The following is a 27,040-nucleotide window of genomic DNA, read 5'->3' as shown; positions in this document are numbered from 1 at the left end:
TTAGCTGAGTTTAAAATCTCCCCCATAGTTTTGAGGTGTTAACAATGGCAAGTCTGAAGTGCTAATTTGGTGGCAAATAGAGCAGATTTCTCCTTCTTTTTGCTAATGTTGAAAGTGAAATGTCAGATTATTTCCAACATTCAGCTGGATTTGGACTTTCAGGCGTTGTATTTGTTCATAATTACCAGAAAAGATGTGGCAGATTTTTTCATATTAGTGGCTCTCCGATTGAGTCTTGTAATGGCAATAAAAAGAAACCGCATTTAAAAAAAACTTTTTGTTACAGAAAATTTCCGGCAGAGGTAAAAGTAGAAAGTACAATGAACTTCCATGCACCCATCAGCCACCTTCAGTAATTACCTGCTTATAATCAATCATGTTTTATTTATACCTCCCATGCATTCCCTCATATCTTGAAGCAAATTCCAGACATCATGTAATTTGACCTGTAAATATTTCAGTAGGTACCTCTAAAATATGACTTTTCTTAAATATAACCAGAGCGCCGTTATCCCATTGAACGACTATGATTCCTTACTCTTGCCTGCTCACAGAGAAAGGAGGCAGCACTAAAGAAAAAAATACATTAGTTTAGGGTCTCAGAATAGCAATTCAGGGAACACCGATTTGGGCAGCAACCCAAATAGTGCCCCTCCCAGGGAACAAGAGTCAGGGGTATTGAAAGACAAAAGGGAATGCTCATATATGTTGTTGACAGAGAATTTGGATTGGTGTTGATGGCAGAAAACTAATCTTGACTGAATGTAATTGGTGACTGAGACTCTCACTAAGCTGTCTCTTTATGCAGCAAGTTGCAGGTGTTCGGGGTGAGTCCTTGGACTATTCGCAGTTTGGCCCAATTCAGAGTTCACGGTTCCGCTCGGTGAGGACGTGCATGAGGCCCACCTCCTTAATGGCCTCCCAGCTCCCTTTTAAAATCCTTTGACATAAGTGACTCCATTTAATTTCACCTTTGATATATCAGATATTCAGTCAGTGCTCACTTTTTCCCAACTATCTCACAAATTTTTAATTGTTTGCTTGAATCAGAATCCCAGTGTGGTCCATACATTGCCATTGCTTCTTACGTTTCTTCTGTTTTAATCTTCGCTTATTTCTTTCCTTGTAATTTTTTTTGTTGTAGAAACTTGGTTATTTGTCCTCTAGAGTTTTTAATCTTTTTTTTTTAATTAAGCCAGGTGAATTCAAATCCTTCCCTGGTTTTCATGGTTGAAAGTAACTTAAGCTTTTCTTTTTAAATAACCAAACATGCATCTTTTTGGAAATAATAGCCTGAAATCCCAACTATCATCCATACATTAACAATAACTCTCATTGTTGAACACCTTTTATCTGCTAATCACTTTAAATGTATTATCTCATTTTAACCAAACAATTACTCTAGAAGGTCAATGTGCTTATTCTCATTGTATGTGTCAGAAAGCACAGAAAGTGTAAATGACTTGCCCAAGGCCATGCTGCTAAAACACTGGATGCTTTCTTCCTAGTTCTTACTAGTTCTACTGTCCTTGCATAGTAGGACCAAGAGAGCTCCAGTTGAGTCACCCGGGCCCAGGGTCTGGGAACAGCAGTAGTGGGAAGGTCTGTCCTTTGTGTCATTCAGCCACCTGTCTGGCAAGTCAGCCAGCCTCACATGCTGAGTGCCTCCGACCAGCACATTCTCAAGACTCACGGAGAATCGGAAGGCTGTGACCCTACTTTGAAAGAACCTCGACTCCCACCACAATCACACCACTGAACAGACATAAGACGCAGGAATATCACAACATGTAGAAGGATGTGACGACACATGGGCAACCTCGCAGGAGTGTCGTGACCTGTGGGTGCATGCCGAGAGGTCCAGAGTGGATATGTGGGGAAGGGTCAGTCGGGGGAGACTCCACGGAGAAAGCAGGCCCAATGAAGGGTTTCAGGAATGGGAGGAAAATGAAGATGTGTTCAGCTCTGCTCCCCACTCCGCTTACCTCTGAGATCACAGACAGGATCTCTACCTTTAAGGTGAAGGAAATGCAAGTTCCCAGGTCTCTAAAATGAAAATTTAGTTCTTTGCCCAAATTTCTCTCCCAGATCTTCCTTATCCTGCATCACCGCCCTACAGCTAGAACATGATAGAGGATGTTTCTAAATAGCATGTTGACATTGTAGAAAAGCAAATACAATAGCTTCTATAATGGTAATGACTTCATAGCATTGTGCAGGATTCCGTAAGTAGTAATGACAAAGTGCATAGGAAAGTGCATCGTACTTATTAAATGCCATATATAAATGTTCGTTAATGAAGGAAAGTAACAATAAATAACATCTGTTGAGTGCTTTCTCCATTCCAAGCACCATGTGACTAAGGAGTAGGGCACATAAATAGAATAAGGTATCATATAAGCTCAATCTTCCTGAAATCTTTAATGAGGCCAAAAACATTTAGATGTCACAAGATCGATTTTTAGAGCGATCATAGCTGGCATTAAATCCTGAGGTTAATGAAATGATGTTGAACTTCTTTGCTTGCTATGGGGATGTTAAGAGAAAGAACACATCAATTTAAACTTCCCTGGATATCTTTTTTAAAGAGAACGAGGTTGTCAAAATCTTCTCCTAAAACCTTTTTAAGTTTTAAAAAGGCCAGCAAAAATATTTACCATGTATGTAGTCTTACTTGGCATATTTCTTTTATGAACATTTTAAAGGTATTAATATATTTATTTAATACATATCTTGTAGTACATTGTATGCTTATTTATAGCTCTTATATAGAACAATTAAAATTATTACAGAGAAAAAATTGGCCTATCATTTACATATTAATCCTCATTAAAAAAAAAAGTAGGAGAAAGAAACCGTTGTAATCTCCATCTTGCAGATAAAGAAACATGGTCCAACGAAGTTAAAGGACTTGTTTGATGCCCTGGAGGTGGTGGGCCAAAGCCAAGATGTGGGTCTGCCTAAATCCACACCCTTTCTGGGTGCAATAAAAGCAATGTTCCATTTATAATTCTGGTAGCTCTGCCCACCGTCAGCCGGGCATTTGCTTTGAGCTGTGTTCCAGTGATGCTGTGAGGTATGCATGCTCTACCAGGAACCATACCGTGACCTGGATCTCATCAGCCACAGAGTTATTGCTTAGACAGGTCCAGAAGCCAGATGGCCAGACGGCTCCCTTTCTCCACCCTCTATGTAAGAAGTCAGACTCTGCATCTTGGAGGGTGGGTGAGCTGCTGCAAGGGCCTTCGCCCCAGTGACAGAACTGAGCTAAAGACCGGCAGCATCAAAGCCACAGCCCATCCCTGGTGCCCGGAGGACACCTCGAGCCTCACCTCTGTGTCTCTTGCAGTCATGTTTCGTCTCTATGATTCGGATGAGAACGGTCTCCTGGACCAAGCGGTAAGTTCTCGTTCCAAATGTCCCTCCTGAAACCAAGAAAATGTAGGGGAGAGGGGAGCAGGTGGAGGAAGAGTCTAAAAACTCCCAGTTCCATCTTTATAGAAATACAGTATCTCAATATGGGCTGCAGAAATCATGGTGGAACCTCCCACTGCTACTTCCAATAGTGCCAGCCTGGGGGAGAGTGAATTCCACCTGACCTTTTCATTCCAGAAGCCCAGGATCACACAATTTCAGAAGGGGAGATGCTTTAGTATATTATCGAGTTTAACCTCCTAGTCTTCCACTCATACCCAGGGTACTAGCTCAGTGAGTCTGATTCTTTCTGCTCTGAGCTCATGGTCCCATCCCATTGTACCTGGGAAAGCCTGAGACCCGCCCCCACTCTTCCTCAGGAATTGGCAGGGATAGGACAGGGATCATGGAGTGAAAGGGGGTATGGAAAAGGAAGAAGGCAGAGGGGGAGAAGGCAAACAATCAGAAAGCCCCGCGTTCATCACTGGCAGTGTCAGAGATGGGGCTTGAGGGTGGAGGGGCATGGGACGGAGTCACACCAGCCCCACGGGGAAGGAAGGAAACAAGTCCACTAGACCAACTAAATCATCCCAACATCCTCTAAACCCCAGGGCTCCTTTAAGGGACGCCGATAGCCACATGGCAATGCTGTGGGTCGCATCATGCCAGAGAATAACCAGAAAATCACAGACTCAAGCATTTGATCAACACATGTTTATTGAGCTCCGCCACACATCATGAACTACTCCGAGGGCTGGGGCTTCATCAGTGAAGCCAACGGACGCAAATCCGTGCCCTCATGAAGCTTTCATTCTAGTGCAGGTGCCCACCCTACGAAGCATAGCAAGATATGTGTCAGAGAGAGATGTGTGCTGGAAAAAAATAAAGGAGGGAAAGGAAGTGCTTGGGGGAGCTGCAGATGTACGTAGAGGAGTCAAGGAGGTCTCCCTTGGGGGACATGTGAACAGGGACTGGGAGGATGTGAGGGAGAGAGTCATGGGGGATATCCAGAGCAGGCACCTTCCAGGCAGAGGGAACCCCAAGTACAAGGGTCCTTAGGGGTGCTTGGAATGTCAGCAGATTAATGAGGAGGCAGAGTGATGGAACAGAATAGTGAGGAGGTCAGAGTGAGAAGTAATAGGAGATGAGACCAGCGAAATAATGACCAGGGCTGGTTGCGGGGAGAGTTCGCAGAACACAGCAAGCCATAGAGGGGGCTGGAAGAGTTGGTCTTTTACTCTGGAGGAACAGAGAACCATTGGAGATGTTGAGGAGAGGGGTAACAGGACTTCAGTGTAACCAGATCACTCTAGCTGCTGTGTTGAGACTAGACCGTAGGGACTCAAGCAGGGATACCAGTTAGGAAGCTATCGGAATAAACAAGACAAGAAGTGATGGTAACACGCACCAGGGTAGAAGCATTGCAGATGGTAAGAAGTGGTGAAATTCCAGATCTGTTTGGAAGACAGCATTGGTAGACAGAGTGAGGCTCACTAGAAATATCTGATTCAATTTCCTACAGAGGATCTCTGGCAGATGGAGGCCCAGGCTCTGTGTGAACACTCGCAGGAGTGGAGACTTTACCCTCTACCTTAAGACAGCTATTCCACTGCTGGGGGGACTGGTAGAGAGGGCTTCCTTCCTGCACAAAGGACACCTCTGGTCTGCCGGAGAAATTCTCAGCACAAAACAGGATTCTGTTTTCCCGTCCCCCTCCCCCAACCCAACAGTGAGACCAAAATTAGCCAGCCTTCAACTCCTCCTTCCCTATATCCTTTGGCTTACTTCTGCCTCGTGTAGGTGACCAGGGCAGCTGACCAGTGGAAAACCGATACGATACAATAGGTCTTTAAAATTTAGAAGGCACTGTCACCCATACCCCATACCTTCTCTAAGCTCAAATTCCCCCAATTGCTATACTGTTTCTCACAAGAGGGGTTTAAATAACCTCTCTGACCAAGCTCTGGCTTGAAAGTGCCATTCCCAAAATATGGCACAGAACTGAACCTATTCCTCCGTGACTCTTTAAGTAGCCACACGTGGCCTGACCAAAGTGCACATCCAGGGAACAAGTTCTTCCTAAAATCTGCCTCCTCTGCTTCCTGAAAATGCCCACCCATTCACGCAGACCAAGACTGAATCTAATTCTCCGTTCCTGAATCCCATTGTTTGAATCAATGAATCTTGGACCCAGCTCGATCCACCAAACTCTTTTGTGTTGGAAATTCTGCTGAGCCCTGCCCCCACTGTGTGGCCCACTACCTTATTTCCATTTACTGCTCATCTGGGATTTTGCAATGAATTTTCTTTCATTTAAATAAAATACAATTTTTAAAATCCCTCCTGGGTTTTAGCTTGCTTGTTTTGACCCAGCATTCCACCTGGTGGAAGCAACACTTTCGACCTTCTCCCCAGATCAGTCTTACTATGAGCATCTTCAGTGGTGCCCACGAGATACAAATGCCTCTTGAGTCCAGTGTGCTTCCATGCGACTCTTGGTGCCCTGATTCATTCACATCCAACAATTCTGTGAGGTTTTAGATAAAGCTGGGCCTTGGTACTAAACAAAAGGCTCACTTAACAGGCAATTGTAGCCCGTATCAATTCCTGTTCACGGAGTCCTGGGCTCAGAGTTGGACAAGATGCAAAGGGAAGAGAGGTGCCCAAAGGAATCTAAGTATTAGTGCCTAAGCTAGGACCAAGGCAGTGGCCCTACAGCCCCCTGAAACTGACCCCTGGGAAGTATAGATGGATCCCAAGTTGCTAAAGCTGCGGGAATGAGGAGGGATAAAAAAGGGAGGAGAGAACTGCCTTGGTTTATAAGTATTTAAGAAGCAAGAATCCCAAAGGAGCAAACAGGGGTGCCTTCTATGCTGAGTCAAAGGGCAGAATTGAGGAAGAAAGGTGAGTCCGGGGGTTCCAAGAAGAGGTCAATGTTCAGTGAGTTTTCTGTATACCTCTGGCTTATCTGGGGTCTGTGCTTCCTGTGACCATCTACTCTCCACAGAGCTTTGTAGTCAAGGCTGAAAGAGAGAGCAGAAACAAATGGTGAGCTCACAGGTACCTCCTGACTAGTGTACGTGAAATGCCAGTACGTTACACTGCCGCTTCTCACGCTCTGCCCTGCCCATGTTCCCACAGGGTTTGATTTTGAGTCTTGCTCTTAAAAACTCATCTTCAGTGGTTCTCTCCTCTTGATGTTTTCTAGGAGATGGATCGTATTGTCAACCAGATGCTTCACATTGCCCAGTATCTAGAGTGGGATCCCACGGAGCTGAGGCCTGTAAGTTTCCAGAAGCAAGGGGAGACGTCCAAGTGAGCGTCCAAGATGAAAGAGGGACACTCAGGATACAGACGTTTACTGAGCACGCTCTCCCAGACTCACCTTCTTATAGGCAGCTTCCCAGGGGTCCTATACCTTGCCCTCCCGCTTCTTTGATAAGAAAAATCAAAGACATAATTCAAATGATGATACCTAGTAATGCTCCCCAACCTTTCCACCAGAGCTAAATTTTTATAACATGGGTTCAAGGAATTTAGAGCTAGAAAGAATTTTAAAGATTTTTCTCAATCACCAGATAATATTAATAATAATAATTACGTTCGGGGGCTCCTAAAAGGCAGGTATTAGATGAGACATTTTGTCTCATTTTCTCTTACCCTCATTACATTGCTACACACATAGCAATACTATTTTCATTTTATAGGTGAGCAAAGCAGAGCCCAGAGAGTGGCGGTGGCTTCCCCAAGACCACACAGGGCAGGGCAGGGCCAGGCATGGAACCCTGGCCTCCTCATCCCTGTTTGCTCCCTCACTGCTCTGCCTACTGTGACTCAGAGGACAAAGGGGTAAAACACAAAGCAGATAACACAGCAAAAGAGAAAGAAGGGGACAGAAGGAGGCAGGGAAGTGCAGGATGAAAGTGGACAATTGTTGCTCTCTGGGTCCTGCAGATACTGAAGGAGATGTTGCAGGGGATGGACTACGACCGGGACGGCTTTGTGTCTCTAGAGGAATGGGTCCATGGAGGGATGACCACCATCCCACTGCTGGTCCTGCTGGGCATGGACGACTCTGTAAGTCAGCAAGCCTGAGCTCAGAGAGCTCTTGCCTTTCAGAAGCATCGGGTTCCATGTGGAAGTTAACATCTATATATAAGGCCTTGGCTTCTGCCCCGACTTCCGCAATGGACACACCATAGGCTCTAGGCCAGCCTGAAGTCTTCTCTTTCTACCTGTTAGTGCCTGGCATATATCCATTCCTTTGACAGAGGACATTCACTAATTAAATAAAGATACCGTTCTGAGAACTGCCAAGGGGACACAAATACAATATCCCCCTACCAGAAGCTTAGACTCAACCAGGCGGGGAGGGAGGGTCAAGGAAGAATTCCATCTGTTCAACAAATTAGGTTAAAATATACTAAGAGTGTTGACGAAGGAAGGAAGGAAGGGACGGAAAGATACTGATCTGTGGCAAGGTGAAGGGCGTTCAGTGATGGTATGCTATTTAATCATCAGAACAACCAGATAAGATAGATACTTTTCCCCCAATTGATATAGATGGAAAACTGAGATTCTGGGCCTGAAGAGCAAAGGAGGAGCCAGAATTTGTTTGCACTTGACTCCAAAGATCCCATGCTTTCTAAACTTCCCACACTGGGAGTGAGAAAGTGGGAAGAAGGCTTGGAGGTCGTTTGGCCTGGCCGGAAGTACGTGTGGGAGTCTGATATCTCATTCTTGAGTGTAAAGGTCAGGTAGAAAGCCCTTAGAGGTTGTTGGATCTGGTTCTCAAGGATGGGTATGATCTGGCTGAGGGAAGATGATAGAAGAGAGAGTTTATGGCTGGGAGAAAAACTTGGTCAAAGACCTAAATGAAAGAAAGTTCAGGGTGTATTAGAGAAGACTCCCAGTTTGATCAGAGGAGGCGATACATATAGAGGCTGAATGTGAAATCCATCTTAATGTAATATATGCCTGCATCTGACCTAGTCTGCTTATCTTGCAAGGGAAATAACTTCCATACACGAGGCAGGAAAGATAAGAACTAGATGGTGGTAAATGCTTCATGTCACCATTTAGTGACATGAAGCATTTACCAGGACTGTTGCACAGGTTGTAGACAACACCTCTTTGAGATTACTGAAACGCCATAGAGAGGAATCCTCTAGCTGGCTGCCATTACCCATAATGTCTCCATCTGACCATTCTTCAATTCAGAAGCTGAGCCTGCGTTCCCAACACTCAAGAACAAAAAATCCTGCAATCATCTCAGCACGTCCAGTTCTTTCCAAGTGCTAAGTAGAAATCAAGAACCAGGAGCTACACAACTTTTGCCTTCTTATTCCTTAAGACCCAAAAAATCAGAACTGGAAAAGATCTTCATGATCCATGCGCTAGTCTCTTCATTTTACAAACTGAGGGCCAGAGAGGTAAAGGGACTTGCCCGAGGACACACACCCAGTTAGGACCAGAGGCCAACCTCCATATTCTGGAAGAGCACCCGCCTCATTCAGTGATTCCTTACCAAGAACCTACCATGTGTAAGAACCCATGTGAGCTAGGGCATGGGGTGCTCAGATAAGGAAGGCATCGTTTCTGCTATCAGTACTTGAATCAAAGTGGAAGTTCCAGCATTCCTGGTTTTTCTCTCTGAAACGTGGGGATGGAGATGAGACATTTTAACCATAAGGAAGCAATTTCTATTTTGTATTCTGTTTTGGACTTGCTAAGTCCAAGGCATCCTGCAACTCTGCATGGAGGGGGTCTGCTCTCATACAGCTGGAAAAGGGAGACAATTTCTTCAACATGCCCCCCAATGTCTCCCCCAAATGCCAAACCAGCCTCGTAGAAGCCCGTAATTTACATCAGCAAAGTGGCAAACAAAAGCAAATGTGAATGTAGTTTTTATTAAGTGGAAGTTTTATGCATTTATTTATTTTTTATTTTTTTATTCTAGAAGTTCTATAGTTTTATTTTTTTATAATTTTTTATTATGTTATGTTAGTCACCATACAGTACATCCTTAGTTTTTGATGTAGTGTTCCATGATTCATTATTTGCGTATAACACCCTATGCATTTATTTTTAAACATGCGCTAAATTGTAAGTTTTTACATTTAAAATTCAGGATTTTAAGGAAAGCATCCCTTAGTGTCTTAAAAATCACATTGCCCCTCTAGCTTTTTCAAAACCCACATGTGGCCACTAAAAAGTTAGGCGATCTCTGAATGGCACAGATGCAGAGGAGAAACCGGCTGCCTTCCAGGTACCTGGCTGGCACGCGGAGTCACGCTCACAGCCTGCAGACTCCGAGTGCAGAAATGAAAAGGCCACATGATGGCGCTATAACCCAAGCAGAAATGTTACTTTAGCCTTCCTCTAGGTCCTTTTGCTTCTAACCTAGTATTCACTGAAAATAGTATCTGAGGAAAGAAAAATCAGCTGGTTTAGTTAATAAGGGGATTTTCGGGTAAGATGACAGCCCTTCAGGCTATGTGAAGAAGCAGTGCTGAAGAATTCTGTAATTTCCCTTCTGTCCTTAAAGGAAAACCCTAGAATGTGTAGGTGGGGGAGAGGGATGAAAGGAGCATGGACTCAGGCCAGCAAGACCCCCAGTTATGAAATCAGTCGCTTGTTATTTTACAATCTTGGACATTTATATAATTTCTCCAGGGCCTCTTTCTTCATTTCTGGTATAGGTATAAATCTACCTCCTTACACGTAAGAAAACACTCTACTTGTTTTGTGTTCCCCAGTGTCTAACACAGAGAGAAACTTAATAAAAATTTTAATTCACAATGTGGTAAGCACTGGAGTAGGAGCTTGACTTACATTATTTCATGTAATTCTTACAGAAATCCTCGGGATGTTTATCGGATGAATGGATGAATCAATCTTTTCATGAATCATTTAATCAATTAGTAAATCTGTTTACTAAAGTGGAAACCATTAGATAAAAAGGCTGTAATTCTGCAAAACTAGGATCTTGAAAGAAGCAGGGTTTTAAGGTGGTGAGAAGAAAAATGCTTAGCCCTCCCCCTGGGAGGAGACCAGCATTTGGAAAAGCAGATGGGCTTCTCTGGACACCAGAAGGAGCACGATCTGGGCACAGGAATGGTTCTGGCTGCTGTGACCAGCCCAAACCAGAGGTGCCCAGAAGTAGGAACTGGGTGGGAGTCCGGCACGCTGGACCCTATGTGCCTGAATGTCAGTCCTTCCCGCCTTATTCAGTAGTTCTTCCTGCCCTGAAGACCGGCCTGAGGGTATTCGTCTTTTGATGGAGCCCAGGAGAAAAGTTAGGGACAGCATACATGGAGGTGTGTTCCTGAAGCCACAGCCTCGAGGCTGTGCTCCCAGAGCCAGAAGCTGGAAGATCTCCTCACACTTAGCAATGTGATTTTTAAGACGCAGAGGGATGTGTTCTTTAAAATCTTGAATATTAAATGTAAAAACTTCCAATTTAGTGCATATTTAAAAATAAATGCATAAAACTTTCACTTAATAAAAACTACATTCACATTTACTTTTATTTGCCACTTTGCTGATGTAAATTACGGTCTTCTACGAGGCTGGTTTGGCATTTGGGGGAGACATTGGGGGGCATGTTGAAGAAACAGTCTCTGTCTCCCTCCTCCAGCCATATGAGAGTGGGTCCTCTCTCATCTGTTTATTGTGTGGGGCTTGGCTCATCTTGTGGGTAAGGATGAATTTGCTTCTGGGCCAAGACAGGAGGAAGGGATCTAACCCCCTCTCTATGTCTGTCTCTCTACTACTTTATCTATGTACAGAAAGTTGAGAGAAGTACATTGTTTTTACTAAACGACTTTTTCCTGGTTACAAAACTGGTACGTGCTCACTGTAGAAAATTTGGAAAACACCGAAGAAAGGAGAAATTAGAGGTTAAAATACATCTGTAGTACTAACAGTAGCTAACCTCTGTTAACAGTTTAGTGACATTTCTTCCCGTCCAAGATCATATGTAAAACCGAGATTATAATATATCATCAAATTTGCATTCTACTGTTTTCACTTAGCCAGTGCTAAGTGAACATGCACACATTCCCACGCCATTAGATATTATTCTCGGTATTTTTCTGATGGTCAGTTAACAATAAATCATATAGATGTACCACAACTAACCTTTGGATAATTTTATGACCTTCAGGATATTTCCAATTTTTCATTATTTTAAACAGTGCTGGATTAAAGATCTGGCAGAGCACAAAAATGTCCATCTGACTTTCAAAAATTATTTCTTTGGGGGGCGCCTGGGTGGCTCAGTCAGTCAAGCAGCCAGCTCTTGATTTCAGCTCAGGTCCTAATCTCAGGGTCCTGGGATCAAGCCCCACATCGGGCTCCATGCTCAGGAGTCCGCTTCTCCCTTTCCCTCTGCCTCTCCTTCTGCCCCTGCCACCACCCCCCACTGCTCATGCTCTCTCTCTCTCTCTCTCTCTCTCTCTCTCGAATAAATAAATCAATCTTTAAAAAAATTATTACTTTGGGATAGAATCCAAGAAGGAGAATTTTTAAGTCAGAAGTTATAAACATTTAAAGATGATGGGTGGATGGATAGATAGAAGGTAGATAAGAAGTTTGTTCTGACTTATCCTTCTGCCAGCCACAAAGGAGAGGTCTTGTTTTACCCCCATACATACACTCCCGCTCAGATAGTCCCAATTTTTAATATTTGCTAATTTGAGAAACAAAGGACTTTGATTTGCACTTCTTTTAAAAGCATCCCTAAAACGGTTAAATAAATGAGTATCTTGTTTTCCATATTTAGGAAGAGTCTTTTTAGAAAAAAGAGAAACCTACGCCCCCTGGCGTCTGATAGCAGGGCCGCCCGCTCAGCCTCTCCTTCCTCCTATCCTTGCAGGGCTCCAAGGGGGACGGGAGGCACGCCTGGACCATGAAGCACTTCAAGAAGCCCACCTACTGCAACTTCTGCCACATCATGCTGATGGGCGTTCGGAAGCAAGGCCTGTGCTGCGTCTGTGAGTCCACTTCTTTCAAACCCGTTGCCCCAGGACCCGCCCTGCTCCGCACGCACTTGAGCCATTCTTCGGTACAGTCTAGGGCTCGTGGCTTCCTGGCTTGAGGGACCATAGCAGGGAATAAAGCAAGAGCTCTATGTCCTATTTTTGTGTTGCCCAAGTCAAATGGACAAACGCTGTCCTGTTTTTGGAATCCTGCCAAGGGCCACCGAGCCCTAGAAAAAAAATGATTAACATTCACACATTATTTTAAAATATCTCACACTAATTTAGTTGGGTTTTGTTAGAGAATGTTTATTTTGCTGAAGCTGGGGGGTGGTTATTAATAAACAATATAAAACTGTATTGTGTAAATGCAATGGAAATTAAAACTCTCCAGGTGTTTGTCTTTATAATCCATTTAGTAAAATCAGACAGGAGAGGAGGAAAGAAATACAGGTGAGAAAGGGAGGAAGGAGACTGGAAGGGAGAACCAGAGAAAGATGGAGGGGGAGGAAGAAGAAGAGGTAATGTAGGAAGGAGAGTGGAGGTAGGGAGCAGGGGGAGAGGAGGAGAGGCTACAGAACAAAGGCTTTATAGGGCCCAGGGCCTGTGGCCCAGAGTTCCACCAGCGACCTTACCAGCTATCACTCCGCCTGGACCCACCAGAGCCTGGTGAGTGGCCACTGCAGGAGAGCCCATGGGTGCAGTCCAGGCCACTGACCTGTTTCATCTGAGCATGCACACGTGAGCTAGGCAGCAAGTGACCCGACCACAAAAGTCACCTTAGCAGAGCTGGGCCCCGGGTCTATCAAGAGGCAGCATCAGTGGGCTAGTGAAGGGGCCACTCAGCCTTCCAGCACCCAGTCACATCCAGTTCCCATACTCTCATAGATGAACCCAGTCTCATTCCTAGTGGGTCCGAGGCCTTTGAGCCTCTGCAGTTTGCATAGTAGTAAGAAGTGGTAACAGCCACAATAAGAATTATGGAATAGCTATTCTGATACAGACACATAGTGCTTTATACAAACTATCTTGTCTAACGCTGTGAAAGTCTTGCAAAGAGAAGGAGAGGCCATTTTATCCCAATTCTATAGAAAACCCTGAATTTCAGAGACGTGAAGAAAATAATCCAAGGTTATGTGTGGTGACCAATGACAGAGTCAGAGTTCAGGCCCAGGCCTGACTCACTCTGAAGGGAGGAACGCCCCCGGGCTTTCTGTTTCCTCCCAGGAATGCATGGCACTGGCACACTTAGCAGGAGGACTCCTCACATTCTCCTTAGGCAGAAAGTGCCTTTCTGGGGATGTTTCTTCCTGCGTTCACGCTCTGCACGGAAGGCAGTGTGGTGGGGTAGAGAGAGAGGAGACCGCAACATGTCTGGGAGAGAACTGTGGACTCTCTTCTTACTGAGCAACTGGAGACAGTTTCAAATTCCCATTTGGAAAGCCAGCTCCATATGTCCCCTGCCTTTGGCCACCCAGAGGGAGGCACAGTCCTCAGCTGGAGTGGAGGTGGGGGGGTGGCTGGACCTTCCTAGGTGACCACTTACAAGCACCTTCCTTTTTTTTTCAGACTGCAAATACACTGTCCATGAACGCTGTGTATCCAAAAACATTCCTGGATGTGTCAAAACATACTCAAAACCCAAAAGAGGCGGTGAGGTTAGTGATCCCTATTGCCTTGTTCTACCGCATGCTGCATCCCAGGCAACATGTCCATCACCACAGACTCCTGGGCAGGAAGCTTGTTCAAGGCCCTTCTCTGCCTCAGGGACCACCCTTAAATCATCTTGTTCATCCATCAATCCATCAGCATCTTCCCGGTGCCCACCGTGTGCCAAGCACTGTGCTGGGGGTACACAGGTTACCAGATGGTCCCCAGCCTATTCCAGAACTGTGCGGTCTTGTAGGAGAGAGACAGACCTGTAAGCAAAGTATAAACAAATGAGATGTATGATAACAACAGGGCTGTATGGGACAGACAGTGGAGACCCCAAGGAGGAGGCCAGGGAGGGCTCCACAGAGGAAGTGGCATTTGAGTTGTGTCTTGACCCCAACTTGGGAGGACTTCATGAGGCCTCAAAGAGGACAAGGCACCCTAGGCAGAAGAGGCCTTGAGCACAAGGCATGGAGATGAGCCATAGGATCTGTACCTAGTTTAGTGTGACTGGGACAGAGGATGCTTAGAGGGGAGTGACAGGAGATGTGCTCTGCAAGTGATAGGTGCAGCCTGGGGAAGTTCTCGTGAGGCCAGCTGAGGAGTCCGAAAGGCATCTCCTACCCAGAGAGGGGGCCTCTGAAGATCTGTAAGCATGTGAAGAGACACGAAGAGATGATTGAGTTTGCACATTAGGTTAACTGCTCTGACCATGGGGCAGGAGAGAGATGGGGGCTGGGGGTGGGTGGGAGGGGATGGAGCTCCTCCGACAGTTTAGGCGAGAGGCAGAGCCACACCGAGGGCCTGCCTGGGGTGGGGTCTGCACTCACTACGCTCAGTACACTCAGGCTGGCAGCAGCAAGCACAGGGTGGCGTGTCTGGATGAGGGTCCCCTGGCCATGCCGGTTGTTGCATACTTTGATTCTCCCCCTGGCTAAGGTAGCGGAGATGAAGGGGGAGTTGGAGACCTAACTTGGAGGCAGCACCACCAGGACTTGGTGATGGGGACATAGGGGATGAGAGCGAGGAGGAGGTCAGGAATGGCTCCCCAGTTTTGAACTTGGCCATTGGGTGGTGCCATTCAGAGTCTGGAAACAGACTCTCCTTAAAATGAACAGGGGAAGGGCGCTGTCCATTCAGCCTGAGTCAGCAGATGATTGGCAGCAGGGAGTGGCATCCAGCCCTCCACAGAAGGACTCCTGAGAGAGAAGGGCGCCTCCAGGACACGCATGCATGCCCCATGAGACACCGCATGGTCTCTTGTCTACTCCTGCACCACGCCCATACACACCTCTTTTCATGTCCATACCTTTCACCAGGATGCACCGCGTACTTCCTGGGCTCAGGCCCTAAGCCTACACTCTGGACACTTGCACACACGCCACAGAGGGAGGCCGCTGATAGGCCAGCAGGGCACAATCGCAACCTTCTGAGTCTCCAGGGGCAACCCAGGTCCTTCGCCATTTCTTCTGATCCCGGAAGAGGATGGAGAAGGCAACATGGTGGTGGGACACAGCCATGGACTTGGAGTCAGAAGACCTGGCCATGAGTCCCTACTTGGCCACTTATCAGCCTTGGAACCTAGGGCGGGTCACTTAACCTCTCTGAAGCCTCATGTTTTTTTCTTTGCAAAATGGGGATAGCCAGATCTCAGAGCAAATTCAGTGTGACCATACAGGTGACAAATTGGTCAGCAAACAGGTATTTTATACCTGCAGGGATGTGCAGCAGCAGGTGAGAAGCTACAAAATAACCATGGCACATCTTCAAGAGCAACAATTTTCCCAAAAACCTTTAGGGGGGAGGACATAGTAACTTAATTGATAAGTAATTGTAAAGCTTTTATTTAATACAAATAAGGATGGTATCGTGCAAATATTCCATGTGTTTCTAATATTGTGTTTGTAGTTGGCCCTTCAGGCTGTGCCCTCACCTTCCTGCAGAGGCCGTCTCCTCTTCATTCTGCTGTTTGGAGCACCCTGGCAGGAAATTTTGAGAAGTTCTGTAGAAATCCTGGACAGAGCTTAGAGCTTAGGCTCCCGGAAGTTGATGTCATGGGGCACTTTGGCTCCACTTGCATAAACACACATACACAGACTTTCCCACCTGCTTCCTAAGTTCCTGGGTTGCCCTGGTGGCATTTCCGGGTCAGGGAGCAGGTACAACCAGCTCCCTAGAAAAAACAGATATGCAGGCTGCTGGCTGCTGAACCACACTGTCTTTGGACTTTTTCTTCTAACTTCCTTCTGGAGCGTTTCTCAACCTTAGCCGCACAATATAATCACGCAGGGTGCTTTAAAATAAACTAATGACGAGTCCTGCCTCTGGACACTCTGATTTATCTGGTCTGGAGTGAGGGCTGGACATTAGGACTTCTGGAAGCTTCCAGGTGGTTCGAATGGGCTGAGAGCCACTGGCCTATAGAAGACAGGAAGGGGAAGGGAGTTATCCCTGAGCGGGGACTTCTGAAGGGCCAGAACTGTGTCAGAGAGGCTCTTCCAAGTGGGCTGTCTTTTTAAATCCTCACAGAAAACCCAGAGGTGGGGCTTACCATGCCAGTTGCTACAGATGAGGGACCTGAGACTCAGAGAGGTCCAGGAACTGGCCCAAGGTCACCCCGCTGCAAAATGGAAGGTCACTGAGTCCAACCAGCTGTGTCGGCAGCCCAAGCCCTCTGGTACTTGCCTGCAGTGCGCTGCCTTCCAGAAGAGGGCGCACACGAGCACACCACCCTGCAAGTTCTGCAAGACAGACAGACAGACGGCTCAGAGGCTTGCCTGCCAGGGTGAATGAGCTATTCAAAGTGCAGGCCAAGTGGTTTTCCGACGACTTTGATTAGCACGATGGTGGTTAGGCAGGGAGAGACCGAGTCCGTGCAATTCAGCAAAACAGCCCCGTGTCCACTAAGTCAAATCCACTGAATGGAAAGCAACCCCTTTGCCCTCCCCAACCCTGTGCTCCTCCCAGGCCCTTCTCCCCAGGCCCCGGGATGTGGCTGCGCAGCCTTCCCTGGCATCCTTCCCTTCCCTCCTGCAGGTGATGCAGCACGCGTGGGTGGAAGGGAACTCTTCCGTCAAGTGTGACCGGTGCCACAAAAGTATCAAGTGCTACCAGAGTGTCACCGCGCGGCACTGCGTGTGGTGCCGGATGACGGTGGGTTGGCGCGCAGGGTGGCCCTGTTTCTTTTCAGCGTGTTTTTGCTCCAGCTGCAGCCAGGGAGCAGTGGGCGTCCTGCCAGAGGGCATGAGCAGAGCTAGGGCAACAAGACTGGGAGGCCCAGAGCCCCCGTTCCATGCTCTAAGTCTAACAGGGCCGCCAGTGCATCTCCAGGCTGTCTGGAGAAAGGGCAACCTCAGAACCAGGGGAGCGAGAGCTGCTGAAGAAGCCGAGGGCCAGGCCACTGCCTGTGTGGCCAGGCAGCCATAAGCAGCCACCAGACCTTTAACTTTTTCACCTCGGTGTCATCTGGGGCCGGGGATGCAGAGTAGGAGTGGGATTAGACACAAGAGCCCCTGCTCCTCAAGGCATCAGTGGAAGGCACACCCCTTACAGCAGCCGCACTCCACAACAGAGGTCCACGTCCCCCCCGGACACCTGACGCTGCCCGTCCTGCCTGCCAAAGCAAACTCTCGGTCACGTCTTGTCCCCTTGACCAGGTATCAGCCTCAGAAAGGATGTGTCTCCACATCAGAATGTAGATCTCTTAAAATGCACAGGTCGAGTCTTGGGTTTTACTTCCAGCCTCTCATGAGTTTGTTCAACAAGATCTCCTTCCTTACAGAGTCTCAGAGCCTGGGGAGCAAATGTCTAAGGGAGTTTCTAGAATCCAAATGGCGGTGCCACGTTGAAGGGTCCCAGGTCTGCCCATGACCATTTCACTCCAGCAGTCGTGGACGGCACTTGGTCTCCTTTCTCTGCCTGCAGCCAGAGTGGCGCCCCTGACCACACCATGCTACACACACGCATGCACGTGCACACGTGCACACACACACACACACATACAGCTATGCTGCCAAAGACAGCAGTGCATATGGATTTGGGGGAGCATTGCATAGCTGGCTCCCCAGCAAATCTCTGAACACTCCTGACATTGCCTCTATCAGTTTCACTCACTCTCTTCTTCATTCCTCCCTCCAGTTTCACCGCAAATGTGAATTATCAACATTGTGTGATGGCGGGGAACTCAGAGACCATATTTTGCTGCCCACTTCAATATGTCCCGTGACCCGGGTAAGTGCTGCTGCCCCACCAGGGCTCCAGGCTCCCTGGGTTCACGGTTCAGATGCAGGCAGCATTCAGACAGTCACATCCCTCCGAGGCCTTCCGCACAACTCCTAGGGTTTGTGTTTTCACTACAAGTTTGAAAGGGCAGTGCAGCACTCATCAGATTGTGAGAGAAAACTCCTCTGAGTGGGGCTCACTGCCGGCCTTCTAGAATGCTCTGCAATGGCCCGTCGAGGAAAGCACATACATTCTAAGCACCTTGCCAGCAGAGCACAGCTGCGGGAATTTCCATCACCACCCGCACATGGCTAGGCCTCCTAGCCCTCCGTTGTCCCTGTCAGCCTGTCTCTTTTGTCTAAACATGAACCTCTCTCTTCCTTGACGATTCCCACTTAGGTGTCCCAACCCTGTTTGGAGATGAAAGCAGGAAAATTAAAGTCCCTTTATGTCCATCTAAAGTTTTCTGTCTCTTGTGTTGGAGATTCATCTTTCCAACCAAATACCAAACACCTCAACTGTCCCCTTCTGTCTTCAAGATATTGTCAAGTCCCACTGATCCCTCCTGTCTCGCCCTTGACTTCATCAGCTACTCCTTTTTCATGAAAAAACTGAAGGAAAAGCAACACTTTGGAAAACCAGTTGGCAGTATCTACTGGGTTGGAAATACACTAACTCTGTGACCCAACACGTCCTCCTGTGTATCTGCCTGAGAAATATGAAGACTTATTTCACCAAAAGACCTGCACAAGAGTGTTCATACCGGTTTTGTTCATAACAGTCAAAAACTAGAAACCAGCTAAATGCTGACTGCAAGGGTCTGAGGTATATCCGTGTAATGGAATACTGCACTGCAGTGGGAGAGAGCCATGCTTAGCTGCGAAAGTCTCGAAGATACAATGCTGAACGAAAGAGGCTAGACTCAAAAAAAAAAAAAAAGACTTTCCCTATGATTTCATTTATGAAATTCAAAAGTCAGGAGTTATGCTTGAAGAGACAGGAGCTATAAGGGCATATATGTATATAGAAATTCATCAAGCTGGAGATTGAGATTTGAGCATTTTACCACATTATGCGAAATAAACCTCAATAAAAAATAATAAACATTGAAGAAAACAAACAAAACTAAGAAAAATGACTTAGTATCACATCATTTAGATAGTGCTAAACAGAGAAGCCAGATCTAAGACCATGCTTCCCAGAGCTCAAGCTTCTAAATCAACAAAGTAGATTTCTCCCAGTTTCGGTGTTTCTTCTCCCTAGGTCTGTTCCAATGTCTCAAAGTTAAAGTCAGAGCAAACAATGACCAAGGCCTGGGGAGTCCTAGAGAAACCCATAGGGGAACATGTCTTTGTTTTAGGTCCACAGCCCCATTCTGAAAAACTCCTCCCTGTTCTATACTGGTTTTGTATTCTTTCTTTATATTAACTATTTTTCTTCTGATCTCTCTTTTTTTTAACTAGGGCATTTTTTAAAAATATGTTTGTCTTTCTTGTCACAGGACAGGCAAGCTGGGAAGTCTGAAGGCAGCGTGTCAGCCAAGGGTGAACTTGTAATGCAGGTACGTCAGGGAGCCTCAAGTCCGGTGTCTTGTTCTGAGTGTGTCCAAGGCTGCCTGCGGGGAGGACAGGTTTGCGTTCTAGGGAAATAGATCTCAATATTTGCTTTCTCGTCTGATCATTACCTAATTACATCACACAGGAGGGACATTTTATTTCCAGCTTCTGGAATGATCTTTGACCACTACACGTTGGCAAGTGGTGAACAGGGAGGTTGACCGATTCATGCCATTGCTGGTCAAATTAACTTTATCACCCTTTTAGGAACAAGTTAGGTAAAACTTACTGAGAATATACAGTGGGTTTTCCAAGACTGTCAAGCTGTCTCTAGAATGTGATCTGCCAAAACAAAGCTAACCAGACCCAAAATTCTGCTTTATCCTTAAATGTATACTTAAGAATATATACATAAGAATTTTTTTTTAAAGATCTTATTTATTAATTAATTAATTTATTTATTTATTTATTTATTTGAGAGAGAGACAGAGCACAAGCAGGGGAGGAGCAGAGGAAGAGGGAGAGAGACAAACGGACTCCCCACCAAGCAAGGAGCCTGATGCGGGGCTCCACTCGAGGCCTGATCCCAGGACCCTGAGATCATGATCTGAGCCGAAGTCAAACTCTTAACCAACTAAGCCACCCAGGCGTCCCTTAAGAGCTCATTTTTCACTTGGGTTCACCAAGTAAGAGTATTAGAAAAGGAAATAGAGGGGTGCCTGGGTGGCTCAGTCGTTAAGCGTCTGCCTTTGGCTCAGGGCGTGATTCCAGGGTCCTGGGTTGGAGCCCCACATCAGGCTCCCTGCTGGGAGCCTGTCTCTCCCTCTCCCACTCCCTTGGCTTGTGTTCCCTCTCTCGCTGGCTATCTCTCTGTCAAATAAATAAAATCTTTAAAAAAAAAAAAAGAAAGAAAAGGAAATAGAGAACTAGGGTCTCCTCCTCTGCCTCTGAATCTCATGTTTTCTTGTTTGAAAAAGGGCATCGCAGTCCCTACACTGCCCACCTCCCAGAGATACTCTAAGATTAAATGAGAACATGCAGATTAGTGTGTCTTGAAAATCAAAACGTAAGGAATAATGATGGAGAAACCATAGTAATATGGGAAAGCTCTAGACACTTAGAAAGGCAGAAAGTCAGGCAGAGCAGACATAGACACACACACACACAACACTAACACACAATGAAGGTATACCAGTTATCTACAGCTGGCATCCACCTGGTTATCCTGTATCTGTTTTGGTTGGGAGTACCCATGCTGTACGGATCGTTAAATATCTTGAATATTGTTCCCGGAGGTAAAGGATTACTCCTCAAGCTCTAAGCTGCTTCTGGGTGTCACACAGACAGTCACCCTGGGCAGATGAGAAAATTATTTAAAAAATCATCAAGAACGCTGCTATTTCAAACAACATGGTGCTGTGTTTGCTGAGATTTTAGCTTGAGGAAAGGTAGGCATCGCACCTTGAATATGGAATACAGCTATATCTCCATATCAGTCTGTTCTTCAGCTGGATCCGTAAGTGTTTCTTAAGTGCCCGCTTCTTTTTTTTTTTTTTTAAGATTTTATTTATTTATTCGACAGAGATAGAGACAGCCAGCGAGAGAGGGAACACAGCAGGGGGAGTGTTCCAACGGAGGAGCCCGATGTGGGGCTCGATCCCAGAACACCGGGATCACACCCTGAGCCGAAGGCAGACGCTTAACCGCTGTGCCACCCAGGCGCCCCATCAAGTGCCCACTTCTTGATCTGGTGTCATGGGGTGCTTGGTAGGAGGGTTATACACACACCTGCCCTGCTCCTGAGGCATGTAAAATCCAATTGATATCTTGAGACATTCACCTAAGAACGCATGAAACAAAACTCACATGAGTGGATAACAGAGGAAACCCAGAAAATACTCCGTGCTTCACGTGCAGTGGTTTTAGTTGCAGTGATAGTCGTAGAGGAAGTAGCACTTGAGTTGGGCCCTGAGAATGAGAAGTTCTTTTTAAGACGTTGCAAAGAAGCAGGTGGGCCCTTTAGGGCATCAGGGAGGAGTAGAAACCAGTGTGAGCTGGCCGCCAGGGCGAGAGGGCCAGAGACGCACTCCGTGGAGGGTCAGAGCCAGGCTTGGCTGGGACTGCCGCTGAGGGCTTTAGCATTTAAGAGGCAACGGGAGATTGGGGCCGTGCTAAAATGCCGTGGATGCCAGGTTAGGAGATTTGGATTTTATCCTCTGGGCAACGAGGTGTCGTTAAAGGTTTCTAAACAGAAGTGGCACGGCTGATGTCCTGGGAAGGAACCGCATACAGGCCTTAACCTCAGGTGGGAAAGGCCCGAGCAGCATGGGTACCGTGGTGACCGCCAGAGATAAAGGGACATTCAGGGAAATAATTGGCAGGATGGGCTCTTCCCTAGAGGATTAGCTGAATGGTAATAGTATGTTTAAAAGAAGCAGTAGGCCAGGAGAGAACACCCGTTTTGTGGGGACAGAAGATAGGTCAGGTTTGGGCATGTGTGGCGTGTGCAGTGACGGAGAGATGTCTGGTTGAAGGGTATCCATTGGACAGTGAGAAATGTCAAACCAGGGCTCAAGAGAAAAATGAGGGCTGGAAATGTGGATTTGGAAGGTGCTGGAAGAAGTGATGGGTAACTTCATGAGTGTTATTTGATGGATGTGTATGACCAAAAAGACGGTAACTTCTAAAATTACATTCAGTTGTATCCCTCACAAAGTATCATCTTGTGTTTATAGGGGCTGCCTGGCTGGCTCAGTGGGTGGAGCGTGCGACTCTTGATCTCAGGGGCTGCGAGTTCAAGCTCCACATTGGGCATCGAGCTTACTTAAAAAAATAAATTACAAAATGTATCTATAAACTTGTGCTTATAGCCACAATACCGCACCACTGTTGAACGATTTGAAGTTATGGTACCATTGCCACATCTCTGATCCCAGCCTCAGACTCCTGTCACTGTTAACACTGCTTAGGTCCACTCCAGGCGAAGACACTTAGTTGCTTAACCCCTCAGAAAATTCAACCAGTGGACAAAGACCTACCTCCCAATTTCCTGTCCTCCATGCCGGGAACTGCTTCCCATCCACCTTTTCTGGAAGCCTTCTTAGCGTCAACTCTCATCTCATTCATCCTCTTGGCCAAAAAAGAGCTAATTTCTTTTTCTTTTACTTTTTGAAGTATAAGATCATCCCCACCCCGGGTACCCACCCCCTGCTGGTCTTGGTGAACCCCAAGAGTGGAGGGAGACAAGGAGAAAGGTATGTTGTCTTCTTTTTCAAAATGGAGAGGCTGAGACAAGTTTGCTCAGGTTTTTCCTTCCCCTCAACAGGGTGGACTGCAGAGACAGATCTGGGTTCCCGTCCCAGCCCTACCCCCGACCACTTTATGACCTGGTTCAACTGACTGCTTACCATCCCTGTGCTCTGGTTTCCCCTGCTCCTCTCACAATCGGTTGTGAGGACTAAAGTAGCCACGTGCTTAGCCTAGGACCCATCACGTGAGCCATTAGTATGGCTCCCAAGTTCCGACCAGGTTCTGAGACTCCTGTTTCCTTCCCAGCCTCGCGGGTCCTTTCTTGTTTTAAGAGGAGTGGCAGGACTCACCTGATTGGGACCTCCCAGGCTGTCCAGCTCCTGAGAAAGCAGGGCACGACCTCCTCAGTGAAGGAAAGGCCCAGTCTCCTAGAAGCACGAAGGGAATGGGAGAAGAGAGGGAAACCGGGTGAAGCAGCTCTGCCTTCCCTTCCTGTTCAGCTCGGGGTAATGGACAGAAGATGCAGTGATCTGGAATCCAGGCTTACAAAAATAATAAGTAGGGTTAAAGCAAGAACTGTGAGAAGCCCCCACCCTAGTCCCAAGGCCAGGGCACCCCTCCTGAACTGACCTGATTAGTCTCAAGCTGGAGCCTTGACACCAAGCCTAGAGGTAATCACTGCCCCCAGCTTCCCCTGCCCAGCCCCACCTTCTGCATTTCCTCCTGATCCCAGGATTTTGGGGGCTTTCCATAGAGGGCTCCCTGATCCCTTTGTGTAGTCTGCAAAGAGCAGAACTGCACTACCTAGAACATACGGAACGTTTAGGAGAAGGACAAAGCTTTAGGAGAATAGAAGTTTTATTCATCTGCAAGGGAAGATAGTCCTGGGGTTGACTGCTACAGTCTTGGATGGTGGGGAGGCCTTGAGCCAGGGCGTGAGGGTGTGAATGATGCCAGCTAGACCTGGGACTTCAGCGTCTGCGGGCTCTGTGTGCAGTCTTTTCCCCTCTTGGGTTTAAATGGACCCAGATTCCCACCACCCAGTGGGCTCCAGAAGTGTTTGCCGTACTGTGACTTCTCACGATGACATTCTCCCTCTCTCTCTTTCTCGCCCTCTTTCTTTTTTTTTCCATAGAATTCTTCGGAAATTCCACTATCTGCTCAACCCCAAACAAGTTTTCAACCTGGACAATGGGGGGCCTACTCCAGGGTATGGAGAAATGATCGTTACTTACCTCTCCTCCTCCCCCTTTTCAGCTGAAGGAGATACCTTTCTTTGGTCATTTGTCTCTCGTCTGTTGACTTACCCTTCCTGCCCTTTTACTCTTTTCTGTCTTCACTTCCTCACGTCTACTCTTACTTGCTCCTGGAGTTGCTCAGGAACACCTCTTGTGGCTAACTCTGGAAAGAAGCCTCCTGTGTACTTCACCCCGGGGCGGGGGGGGGGGGGCAGTTGTTTTTGTAAAAGAGAGAAAGCGCATGTGCCCTTCATTGGATTGACAGGAAGAGCGGGCTGGTAAATTACGTGAACTTCTCTGCAAGGCTGTGTTAGCCGGTGCCTTCATACTGAGTCATCAGGGAGGAGGAAAGAGTTTTCCCGGCGCTGTCAGCAGTTCGGAAATCTATACAGCTGACTCAGAGATCGGCTGTGTGTGCTGTTGGGGAGCATTTTAGGATCGAGGCAATTGGTTATTCAATGAAATCACTCCCCCCACCCAGGATTATCCAATTTAGAGGTTGTTAAGCTGCCCCTGGCCCTTCTCCTGCAGGGTGCCTACTGGCTGTTTCACTGCCCATTAGAGCGGGAGAGTGAGGAGAGGAGGCAGGCAGCCCCTCTGCAGCCCGCCTGCCCGTTTGGTGGGAGGGGCTGGGCCCGGTGGTAGCGCTAACGTGATGGCTGCGGGTCCCTGTCATCAGAAGCTGCTTCAGCATCGGGGCTGGAAGGCACCCAGACTGGGCTTCTTACCAGACAGAGCTGGTGCGCTAGGGACATCTGCTGGCCAGCCCGAGCCTGTCTGTCTCCAGGCCCCCTTTTCAGATCTGCACACGCTGGGCTGGACTTCCCAGCACACAGCTGCTTGGCCCAACCTCCTAACCTGCGTTTCTAGGCTCAGTTCAGCAAGACCCTCAGCGGGTGGGGGCAGGGGAACGGGGCTGCAGGAAGGACTATAAAAAGGCACTAGGTCCCAGTCTTCGTTGTTTGACGCAAAGCTATTATTTATACGGCTGTGATGGTGCAAGACCCAGTTAAAAGGAGAAAAAAACATTTGAGTGCGAGCCCAGCACCTCTGCCATGACTTATGTATAAAACTGATTTCTGAACAGAGCCACCTAGGCTGCTGTGGGTACCGTCATTGTCACCATGATCGTAATTACTGCCCCATCATGACCTGTGACCGAAAGGCAGCCTGCAAGTACCTTTACCAGCCCCCTCTCTCTCAGGGCCTTGTAATACCCGAACGCAGTACTCTAGCTTAACCTCATTCATCCTAAATGGTTGCTGTCCTGCATGACAAGCCTGGTGGCTACTTCCAGGACTGCTGTGCCCTGAGTATCTTTGCTGTGTCAGCCTGTAACCAGGCAGGCTGTCTAGCGGAAAGGAGCCTCCTTTCAAAATTCACTTCCTAGAGGAGAGCAGAGGTCTGCAAGGGTCGGGGAGGGGAGGAAATGTTGATTTGCCCACATACGCATCAGTGACTCAGAAAGCCCCCGGGTCTTCTCAGACCACCAGGCTGGACAAAGACTTCCCATGTCCCACCCCACGGTGTTGACAGGTCACATTTGTTCTAAAGCAGAGATTTTTGTCCCTTTCTGTGCCAGAAACCCATTTGGCAGCCTGATGAAGCCAACGGACCTCTTCTCAGAATTTTTTTTTTTTTTAAAGATTTTATTTATTTATTCATTCGACAGAGATAGAGACAGCCAGCGAGAGAGGGAACACAAGCAGGGGGAGTGTGAGAGGAAGAAGCAGGCTCATAGCAGAGGAGCCTGATGTGAGGCTCGATCCCACAACGCCGGGATCACGCCCTGAGCCGAAGGCAGATGCTTAACCGCTGTGCCACCCAGGCGCCCCTCTTCTCAGAATTTTTATTAATGCGTAAAATGAAATATTTGGGATCACCAGGGAAACTGATTATATTGAAAAGCCAGTTATCAAAATATTAAAAACAAAAATATTGGGATATGGGAATATATGTGATTTACTCACACATTTTTGGCAAGATCCAGAGGCAGGTTAACTATTGTTAATCAAAAGTGGTGATGAGCATAAGGGATAGTATGGGGCAGCAGCTGTAATAAAACATGAAAATACCTGAATTGACATCTAACAAAGTCATAGGTATTGTTCGTACCTCTGTGATTTGTTGCCCACTTCCATAATTGGAAAGGCTAAATCTCAGTGAGAGCTCAGGGAAGATAAGAATGTAACATTTTCTCCTCCCAAGTCCATGGCCCTCTGGATTCTAGCTGCAGATCCCTTAGAGATTTGTGGACCCCCAGTTAAGAGCCCTGCTCTAGAGGGCAAAGGCCCCAGAGGGGAGAAGGTGCTCCCTCCGCTTGGGTCTGGACCCGCAGCACAGTGGGATGAAGACCCAGCTGGTTCACTGCATCCGGCTCGAAGGAGCGTTTGTGAGGACAGAGCAGGCGGGAGAGCCGGAGAGGAGTCAGAGTGTTGGGGGTTCGTTGTATTGGTGCCCAAAGAAGCAGACTATGGCCTCCTCTGCACGAATAGTAAGAGAATTGCTAGAAAACCATTTTCTGTTTGTGTTGAATGTTGAGTCAGATTCTCCCTCTACGAGGACAGCTCCCCAGGGTTCTTCTCTATACTTCAGTGGCACTCCTTCCTTAGTAAGTTCTGGTTTCAGAACACAAAGTGACCCTTTCAACCCCAAGGGAGTCAGGGCTGTAACATACTCCCGGGGAAGTGGGGAGACTCTGACTCAAGCAGGGTCAAATGTCAGCCAC

The 27,040-nt window shown here is 47.2% G+C and overlaps 1 protein-coding gene across 2 annotated transcripts in view; it reads left to right on the top strand.

Moving 5' to 3' along the window:
• DGKG (diacylglycerol kinase gamma) overlaps positions 1-27,040 on the top strand; it is a 192,897-nt gene that overhangs the window by 64,506 nt on the left and 101,351 nt on the right. Inside the window, exons 7-16 of one of the 2 annotated variants that reach the window (XM_026497095.4) lie at positions 3,350-3,399; positions 6,623-6,697; positions 7,369-7,491; positions 12,293-12,410; positions 13,965-14,053; positions 17,085-17,201; positions 18,186-18,278; positions 19,771-19,830; positions 23,000-23,079; positions 24,210-24,284. In XM_026497095.4, coding sequence (XP_026352880.1) covers positions 3,350-3,399; positions 6,623-6,697; positions 7,369-7,491; positions 12,293-12,410; positions 13,965-14,053; positions 17,085-17,201; positions 18,186-18,278; positions 19,771-19,830; positions 23,000-23,079; positions 24,210-24,284 — 880 coding nt within the window. The remainder of the gene's footprint in view (positions 1-3,349; positions 3,400-6,622; positions 6,698-7,368; positions 7,492-12,292; positions 12,411-13,964; positions 14,054-17,084; positions 17,202-18,185; positions 18,279-19,770; positions 19,831-22,999; positions 23,080-24,209; positions 24,285-27,040) is intronic. The other variant, XM_057306756.1, reaches the window with a different exon arrangement.

The sequence above is a fragment of the Ursus arctos genome, unplaced genomic scaffold, assembly GCF_023065955.2.
Source record: "Ursus arctos isolate Adak ecotype North America unplaced genomic scaffold, UrsArc2.0 scaffold_4, whole genome shotgun sequence".
Classification (NCBI taxonomy): domain Eukaryota; kingdom Metazoa; phylum Chordata; class Mammalia; order Carnivora; family Ursidae; genus Ursus; species Ursus arctos.
The sequence above is the reverse complement of the archived record's forward strand: the minus strand, read 5'-3'. Positions and strand labels throughout refer to the sequence as shown.